This window comes from Ursus arctos, unplaced genomic scaffold, assembly GCF_023065955.2.
Source record: "Ursus arctos isolate Adak ecotype North America unplaced genomic scaffold, UrsArc2.0 scaffold_36, whole genome shotgun sequence".
In the NCBI taxonomy this organism is placed as follows: Eukaryota; Metazoa; Chordata; class Mammalia; order Carnivora; family Ursidae; genus Ursus; species Ursus arctos.
In genome coordinates this window covers 17,507,053-17,516,791 of record NW_026623050.1, presented here as the reverse complement: position 1 = coordinate 17,516,791, position 9,739 = coordinate 17,507,053, and the positions used below count along the sequence as shown (strand labels likewise).

The 9,739-nt window shown below is 50.8% G+C and overlaps 1 protein-coding gene across 2 annotated transcripts in view; it reads left to right on the top strand.

The window, feature by feature from the left end:
* Positions 1 to 6,343: 6,343 nt before the first annotated feature.
* GNB5 (G protein subunit beta 5) overlaps positions 6,344 to 9,739 on the top strand; it is a 42,341-nt gene continuing 38,945 nt past the window's right edge. The window contains exon 1 of one of the 2 annotated variants that reach the window (XM_026518499.4): positions 6,344 to 6,586. In XM_026518499.4, coding sequence (XP_026374284.1) covers positions 6,475 to 6,586 — 112 coding nt within the window. In that variant the 5' untranslated portion in view covers positions 6,344 to 6,474. Of the gene's footprint in view, positions 6,587 to 6,685; positions 6,746 to 9,739 lie in introns of those variants that run through there. The other variant, XM_044391043.3, reaches the window with a different exon arrangement.

Sequence of the window (9,739 nt, the reverse complement as noted above, 5' to 3'; positions counted from 1 at the left end):
TTTCCTTCTCTCCCACAACTCCTAGCCATGCTGGTATTCCTTCTCCACTCTGTCCCCGCGGTTTCTCTCACCTTCCGTTCCCACAGCTGCCCCTCTGTCTAGAGCTCATTTCCTCTTCCCCAGAGCATGATAACAATCTCCTAACCTAGTTAATTTTCCTGCTGTACATTCTCTCTCTGACCTACTTCCGGAAGCACAGATGCTAGAATAATCCACTTGAATGACGTTGCTCCCTTGCTGAAAAACCCATGGCTCCCCTTCCTAATGCTATTACTTGGAGTCCTCAGCATGACCTTGTGACTGGCAGGCCTGGGCAGTGGGGGACAGCATTACCGGGTCTTCGCCAAAGGCTAAGGCTCCAGGGGGCAGGCCCTCTTGCTTCCTTTAACTCCTGTTTTATGAAAAGGCAGAGCAGCCTGATTGTGCCAGCTTCACGAGAAGGGTTTTGGGGTCCTACTACACACAGATTCGGGCTCCATTGCTGACCTTGAACTTACTTAATCCCAAGGCATTTCTGCAGCTATAACACCCATGTCTGCTTCCTTCCTGGGGTGGTTGTGAGCAGTCAGGGCCAGGCACTCCGTGGCGGTCAGTAGCTGGTTCCCTTCTGGTCTCTCATCCTTGAGGGACTGTCCTCTACTTCTCTATCACTTAGAGATCTCAAGAGCTACTGTCAGCTGCCCCTTTGTTGTGGGAGTTCAACCTAATTCATTCTCCCCATTCTTTCTGCAGTCCCATGGTCACCTCTGCGTGGTAGACATTCTCCCTTTGAGGTGGCCCCACTGCCACCTGCCCTACAAATACATTCCTCTCAAATTTGACTCTGTTGAAGTGTTCCGACCAGTGCCCCCAAATCTCTTTATACTCAGGGGGTCATTTCTCCGAACCTTGATGTGGCCCATTCTTTGAAACACCTATTAAATTGGCTCGGCTATGATGGCTGCCCCCCGCCCCCCGTTACTCTCCTTGTCCTCATCCCCAGCAGTGACACCACCACACCTCGCCTCCCAAACGGAAACCCAGGAGGCCTCATACACCTCTCCCCCTCCTTGTCCCCACATGTCACCAAGTCTAGCTCTTCTTCATAAGCATGGTCCAAATCCATCCTACACCATTGCTTTACATAAGGCCTTCGTCGCATTCGGCTCCCTTCCGCTTTCTCCACATCTCCAGCCTCCTCCTCGTCCCCTCCTCCCACTGCAGCAGCGGCTGCAGAGCCTGTAGCACTCCCAGGGCAGCCGCACATCTAGGAGCGCTCACTAGATTCCAGCCCTGCACTCAGCTTCTGCACTGTCTCTTATAATTCCCCTGACCACCCCGTGACAGTAGATGTTAAGATCCCCATTCGATTGATTAGCAAAGATCCAGAGAGCTCAAGTAACTTGCTGAAGTAGCGGGGCCAGGATCTGGTCAGTAAGCCAGCACCCTTAGCCACCAGACGGTTTTGCTTCTGTAAGTCTGAACTCCCTTCTGTGACCTGGGCCTGTCTGTTGACTTCTGGTTGGACACACAGGGACCCTGGGTCTGTGGCTGCCAAATGTTTAATAAATGGGATGTGTCCGTTGCAGAGAATTGATACCGTGTTTACTCAGCCTTAAGGTATTGGGTGAGATCAGGTTCTACCATTTTCTGACTCTCGTCTTTACTCCAAAAGTTTACCCCTAGAGGAGGAATTTTTTTTTAAGTTTTAAATTATAGTATCCATTACAATGATGCTTTCCACGGTGGAGCCCCACAGGATTAATACTGTGCTGCAAAGATCAATCGCGTCCATGTCTGCAAGCTGCCAAAACAGCCAGTTAAATGGTAACCCCAGAAAACCTATTGTCCGTTGCTTTCTTACTGATTAGATAAACGAGCTGGTGTTGACCCAGTGTGTTGTAATAAATCAAAGGTTATAAATTAACTGCATATACTTTATCCCACATGTGGAAGTCTGAGCAACCATCGTGATCAAAGGAAGATGAGGTTTTAAAAAGCTGTTTCTGTTGGCTTTTCTCGTGCACAAACGTCCCTTTCTTTTTTTTTTTAATTTTTTTTATTGTATTATGTTAGTCACCATACAGTACATCCCTGGTTTCTGATGTAAAGTTCGATGATTCATTAGTTGCGTATAACACCCAGTGCACCATGCAATACGTGCCCTCCTTACTACCCATCACCGGTCTATCCCATTCCCCCACCCCCCTCCCCTCTGAAGCCCTCCGTTTGTTTCTCATCGTCCATAGTCTCTCATGTTTCATTCCCCCTTCTGATTACCCCCCCTTTCTTTATCCCTTTCTTCCCCTAACGATCTTCTTAGTTCTTATGTTCCATAGATGAGAGAAATCATATGATAATTGTCTTTCTCTGCTTGACTTATCTTTCTCTTTTTCAGCTTCATCTTGAATAAAAAATGTGTGATCAGACCTTTCTCGTTAATGTATTTGGCTCCTGTGACAAATGTTTCAAACAACGGGCTCTGAGACCAGTTTTCAAGAAATCTCAACAGCTCAGCTACTGTTCGATGTGTGCAGAAATTGTAAGTACCACTTTAAAAAAATTGAAGTGGTTATCTTGTTTTAAAATGATGTCTAACATCAGGGTCCTGTGACAGATCAGTTACCATAGAATCAGTTTATACACACAGACATTTTCAGCACACTTGGGCTGAGTGAGGGTTCATGGTATGGACTCTCTGACCTCCTGGGTTCAAATCCTAGTTCTGTCGCTTGGCTGTGATGGTGCCAACAGATCTCAACTGACTTAGGAGGTCAGTTTTCCCATATGTAAAATAGGAATAATATCATCTATCTCATAGGATTTTGTGAGAATTCAATGAGTTCATTTGACAAAGCGTTTAAAACAGTACCCAGCACAGGCTGTGCTCAATGCATGTTTTAGCTATTACTACTTTTTTAGGGCTAATGCTTTTTGCTTCTGCTTTCTGTCTGCTTGGCAAACAACCACGCTAAAAGGGACTCTGGCAAACTAACAGCCTGGAAGTGCTTCTCCAAAGGCCGTGCTCCAGCTTTCCCTAGGAACAGCTCTATTGAAGACTGGACCCTACAGGGCCTCAGTAGTAAGCAAAATTAAGTTCAAGGAAAAGTGCTCCTTAATCCTAAGATTTCAGTGAGGGCTAGGGACTGAATATAAATCCTTACATTTTTCAAATAACACAAATCAGTCCTCACTAGAGGTGGCAATGCACACGCTTTGCAGATCTTGTAGCTAAATGCCCATAGCATGGCCGAAGCCCTAGAAATTAGTCCTGTCTCAGAGAATTTGCAAAGCCAAGCTCAGTAATACGGCTCAGCAGAGCCCCCACCTGGTCAAAAGTGATAAAGCACTCTTCTCCGAAAGCCAATTGGAAACCCCCAATTATCAACACATTTTAAAAACCATATATCAAAGAGAGGAAAGGTGATTTTTACATTTTACCCAACTGAAGAGGAAAAGGCAGTATTCATCCTCTTGGTCCCACTTTAATCCCTGACAGTAGTTACATTTAAAAATTATTCTCGTAAAGCAAATGGCACGTAAACAGCCCAGAGAGACCCACAGGATCTGGTACAGCGCGATAATCCTGATGTCACAAGATTCAGGCTTAGCGCAGTGGGCTTCTACCCGCAGCGCATGGCGTTCTAAACAGGGCTGTGCACGTCATCAAACTGACGACACTCAGTTCTTAACATCAGCCTGCTTTCCAGTGGCCCTCCCAACCTGGAGCAGTGCTATTTATTAATCTTAGCTCTTCTGTTTTTAAACTTCTTCTGTGGATGCTGGGAGCCCAGTGTCCCTGTCATCACATCCTGCAGCATCATAGATTCTCCCCAGGGCAGAGGCTCTGCCCGGAGATCTTTTTCAGGAAACTGTCACAGGCTATCTCCACAAGCACTTGGGGTTCCCAAATATTCAGACAGCCTCCTGTGGCTGAGGAGACATCCCAATGACCGACAGCTAATTTTCACCTGGGTGTCTGCGATTCTGTAGCCCCCAGTGGACCCCTTCCATGAATAGGAGCAGCGCTGTAACTCCGCCCCTGCTGAAATGTAGCAGACCTCGACTTTTCCCAGCCCCGCTTCCTTACTCAGAAAAAGGAGTTAAAGCCAAAGTACTGAAACGCACTTTGCAAACTTTCCCGCGTATTAAGAAGTCACATGGCTTTCTCTCTCGATGGTAGACCGTCTAGAATGGAGGAGGTTTGGGATTTGTTTTACAGAGAGAACCTCCAGAGAAGGGCACGCCAGTGTGAAGCCCTGCTCACCCGAGGTCACACACAGGCAGACCTGGAGCGGGCACACATCCCATGATGGGCCACAAGGCATCACTGAGGAAGTGATGAGAGGATGCTGTTTGGCCAGGACTTCTGAGGTGACCCTGGTGAGAAGTGTCTCCCATGACCTAGTGTCTCATTTGAATTACTTCATGTGAATCGCTCAAGCATATCGGGGAACCTTAATAATAATGAGCAAATACTTTGTATCAGGCACAGCTCTGAATGTTCTGCGTGGTCACCCCTGATGAGGCCTTTCTGAGGAGGGGTTATCCATTTACAGATAAAGAGCCTGAGACACAGAGAAGTTAAGTAAATGACCCAAGGCCACACAGCACAGCCAAGATTTATCCCCAGGCAATATGACCTAGATGGAATCTGTGCTCTTAAACTTTTGCTCTGCAAACTCTGAAGCAGATGTCTTATTTTCGCTTTTATAAATAGTTGCATGTATCTAAAGCATTTATATTTATATATTGATATTTTATATATTTGTTTAATTATATATTTATATATTCTGTTTTATACATCCACTTGATAAACTAACATTAACTGAGTACCTACCATATACCAGTTATTATGCTAAATACTGAGGATAAATGATGAATAAACTATATTGATGGAAAGGGACTGTAAAGGGAGCTAGCTCGTAGTGAATACACGTCTGCTATGATGGAGAAGACTGCTAAGAGGTTCACTCACATTATCTTATTTAATTCATGTAACAGCCCTACGAAGTAGATTTTCCAAATAAGGAAACTGAGGAACCCAGAATCTAACCTCCTAGGCCACCATGTATAGATGAATACAGATTACTTCCATAAAGAGCTGCCCAGGACAGCAAGTTGAGGCTGGATTCCTCAGGGAGCAAGGAGTGAGGATGGCCCCCCAAATCCTGCTTGGGGATGTTTGCTCTAGAATTTGTAACCTTAATCTGCCTTCCATTTTGCACACATACACATACACACCAGGTCAGGGAGGGGGAAAAGGGAGAAGCAGTGGGTTGGGTCCTCCACACTGAAGTCCAGAGGCATCTTAGCAGAATGAAGCCACACTGCCTAGGTCCAAATCCTGCCTTCGCCTCTTTCTGGGAGTGTGACTCAAGCAAAGCATTTAACCTGTGCCTCAGTGTTCTCATTTGTAAAATGGGGATAACAGTATCCATTCAGGGTGAGTGTTGCGATTTACTAACGTAAAGTGCTTGGAACAGTGCCTGGCACTGCAGGGACTGGGAAAGAGTTGCCTGAGCCCACCACGAAGTCACTGAAGTCGCGTCCTTGAGAGAACCCTGGCAACCTTGCATTCTGAGGTGGAGGAAGCTCCTCAGAAGCGACACATCTGAGATCACTGAGTGTGTGGGCTCAAACACCCGGGTCTGGGCCGCTGTATACTGACCCCAACTCTGCCAGCACCTCCTTTTGCTGATCCCAACTTAGGGACTTAATTCCCTGTATGAAGAGAGGAAAAGCAAAACCAAGAGTGCGCTTCCTAATGCCGCAAAGCCTCGACAGCTTCTCGTTTTGTTTTTGTCCATTTAAGTCAACAAAGGAGGAGAGTTTCTGGTTCGTTGTGGGGGGAGCACCAGAGCCGCCCAGGACGAGGCCGGTATCCGTGTATCAGTGGTGAGGGATGGGCCTCGTTGCCCACTCCTCGCTCATCTACTCCGCAGGTAGCAGCCACTGGGCAGCCTATCAAGTCCCACCGAGGGGAGATCGGTGCGGGGAAGGGGGCGGGTAGGAAGGCCGTGTCCGTGGGGCTTCACCAGCTCCCAGGAGCCGGGCAGCCCTGGGTTGGAATCCCAGTTTGGTCCTTCACTAAGTGCGCGGCCTCCGGAAGGTCACGTTATCCTCTCTGAGCCTCGGTTTTCCCACCGGTAAAATGGGCACGACACTGCTTGCTTCTCCGGGGTGGTGTGCGCAGCAGCGCCACCGAGGGCATCGCCCTGGGCACCGCGCCAGGCGCGCGCGGCAGGTGCCAGGGCGGGGGGCGCGGAGGGGGCGCGGGTGTCCGCGGACGCGGCGGGCGGAGAGGGGGGAGTCGGCCGCCGCAGCTCGGCTCGCAGCCGCCCGCGTCAGCGCCGGAGGGCGGGGCCGCGCTCGGGGAGAAGGCGGCTGGAGCTGCGCCGGGGCCGCTCCCGCCCGCTCGCCGGCCCGGCCTCCGTCGCCGCTCACCCGCATCCCCGCTCTCCGCTTCCCTCCCGGCCGCGTCCCGGCGCGAAGATGGCAACCGACGGGCTGCACGAGAACCAGACCCTGGCGTCGCTGAAGAGCGAGGCCGAGAGCCTCAAGGGCAAACTGGAGGAGGAGCGGGCCAAGCTGCACGACGTGGAGCGTGAGTGCGGGCCGGGGCGGGGGCTGCGCGCCGGGAGGCGGGCCGAGGAGACCAGACCGGCCCCCGGGGGAGCGCGGTTGGGGGGTGGTTTGCTGGGCCCGGGGCGGGAGCCAGGCCTGCGCCAGCGCCGGCGATGGGCCGCCGGTTCCCGGGAGCCAGGTGAGGCGCGGGTTGCGGCCCCGAGCCCCGGGTTGCGCGGCTGTGGGGCGGGAGCCGGGCGGCCCTCGGAGGCGCCGGACACCTTGCAGAGCCCCCGCCGGCTGGCGGAGACCGTTCCGCCTCTGGGCGGGGGCGCCTGTGGTAGCCGCCCCTGGCCGCTGTTCTCCCTCCTCTTCCCCCCCCCCGCCCCCAAGGTTCTTGGGACCAGTTGCCTCCATCACCTGCCTGGAAGATGCGGGCTGATCGCATTCCTGCCCGCGCCGGGTGGAGCGGGGTGTCGGCAGTAGCCAGCGCAGCGAGCCCTTGTGGGCGAGGCCTAGGCTAAACTCCTGTTTTGTTTTTCAACCGTTTAGCTTTCTCCATCACTGTTGTGTCTTTGCTCATTTTGCTTTTACAAGGAACCAGACTCTGAGTTAAAACCTCATTTTTCCAGTCTGCCCCCTTTCCTGGGGGGTGGAGAACCGGATGCGGGAAGAAAAGCAGAGGAGCTTACCAAGTCCAACCATTTCGTTTATTTAAGGCTGTTGAAGAAGCTTTTGAATGGATGCAGTGAGATTGGCATAAAAGAGCAATAGCAGTCGTAAATAAACTTACTTATTGACCACTACCATAATTTAGAAACGGCTCTGTGATTTTTATGAGTGAGCAATTAAATAGCCAGGTTAAATGACTCTTGGTGGGATCTGCTCCCCTTTACCGTCAGATGGTTTGTCCTCAGCAGAGTTTGGGCTCAGGGCCAGGCTTGGGGAAGTGGCTTTATCTGCTTATTTTTCACCTCTGAGGGTGGCAGCTCCCCTTTGCTAATTACAGCCTCCCCCACGGTACCCTCAGGCACTCCTCTATATTGTGCTCCTTTTAAAATCTATTTGGAGAAGAAACACGGGGTTCGTGCTAGGTCGTTTAGCACCTGAGGCCTTTCTATGAAAATCACCTGATAGAAGGATGACCTGAATCTAGAGTGTGCTGTGCTTTGGTACGGACCTCCTTTAAATTGGAGACACGCTAAAAACCTCCTTTAAATTGGAGACACGCTAAAAACCTGTATCATTTAGGGATGTATCCAGCTACAATTAACTGTAAACCCCAAATAAAGTAGCTAAGCAAATTGGGAGTTATTTTCCTTATGTAACAGTTACAAGTGTAGGTGATCACCAGCTTTGGATCGGCTGCCTAGTGTACCATCAGGGACCCACGCTCCAGGCAATTGCTTCTCCGCCACCCTGAGAACACTGGCATTAGCCCCATGGCTGCCACAGCTCCAAACATAACTTCTGTATCTGGGGCAGGAAGAAGGGGGAAGGTGGGCACCAGCCTCTGGTTCTCCTTCTTATCAGGAAAGCAGAAGTTTTCCTCAAAACCTCCTTTCTCCCAACAGATTTTTGTACTTTATTGGGCACAAGTGGGTCACACAGCTACTGCAAGGCAGCTGGGAAAGGGAGAAGTGAGCTAGAGAGATTGTCGTCCCCAAATAAAGTTGGGTTTCTGGTATCAGCAAGTGGTAGGGAACAGAAACTGGGAGGCACTGGACAAAGTCTGTCCCAGTTCACTCTACACTGGCAGGTGCTGTCGATAATGCTGTAAGTGTGGTGTCGGTGCCTCTGAGGTAGGTCGTCTGACTTCTACATGTGACAGATGAGGAAACTGAGGCACCAAGGGGTGAAAGGACTTGCCAGAGGACTGCAGCCAGTAAGTAGTGAGACAGGATTCCAGCCCAGGCAGCCAGAACTCCAGCCCAGCCTCACTTCAACTCTGCGTCCTACCCCTTCGGGCTCTGTGCAGAGGGGTTCTCCAGAAACTCTCTTCATCAGCAATGCAGACTGCCCGCTGGGAACCTCTCAGCCTTTTCTGGGGCTTGGGAAATGGCCTTAAGGCAGAGAGGTAGTCAAGGGAGAGCTTTTCAGCAGGGAACCCCCGTCCTGCCAAGGATGCAGTACCCTCAGAAGCCAGGGCCAGATTTTGGACGCACAGTGGAAAGATCTAGCCCCACCTGCATAGAAGTCAGAATTTTGGAGTTGAAAAGACTAGAAGTCATATGGCCATGTTCCCCTTTATTCCCCCTGCAGCTTTACTCCCCCCTAACACTTCTCCTCTACTCCTGTATAATACCTTCGCTCCTTTGAGGCTCCTGTCGTTCAAGTGACATCGGTTTTCCTCTTCTCCATGCTGCTGGCTCCTGACCTCTCCGGCCAGTCTGCCTCATTTCTTAAGGACTTTATCACATAACGTAAGCCTTCCTTTTGACCTAAGCCCTGCCCCATCCCTGGTGTCTTCAGGGTTCACAAGCGTGACCCTCGTAACACGCTGGCCTCTCACTCCATCACAGCCTCCTGGACCTCGTTAGCGCTCAGAGCAGCTCCTCCTCTCTCCCCCAGAGATCTCCATGGTCCATGATCACTGGGCTCTTCTCTCTGCCAGTCTCTCAGCCTCTTACTGAGCCTGTCATTTTTGCATTTTGGTGTTATGCTATAGATGGTCCTGTGACCCCTACTCTAGCTGGGGAAACTTTTCAGGCCACAAGCTAAGATGGCCAAGGCATCCCGTTTGCCTGGGCCTCTCAGTTTTAAATGGAAAGTCCTGCATTCTGGAAAACCCGTTAGTCCTGGGCAAACTGGAAGAGTTGATCAGCCCTCTGTTAGCTCTGACTTGCCCAAATTCTTGCCTAAAAACACAACAAAATAGCCTGAACTTGGAGGAAAAGCAAACCTCACCCAACTCCGGACCCTCACGTCTTCAGCTCCCATCCCTTTGACCCTCAGACCAGTGTCCATACCGTTGGGCACTCATCCCCAAGTCAGACCCTTGGCCAGCATTAAATAGAGGAAATGGCTTATATGGGTTGCCCAAGGGGAAGCCAGCCTACGTCAGTCTCCATAGCCCCAAGCCCCGTGCCCCTGCCGTTCCCCTTACTCCTCCAGAGCTGCCTCCTTCTCCCTAGATGTCTCCCTTATTGCCTTCTGCTTACCTTCTGCCATGGGTAAGTGTTTCCTTGCTTGA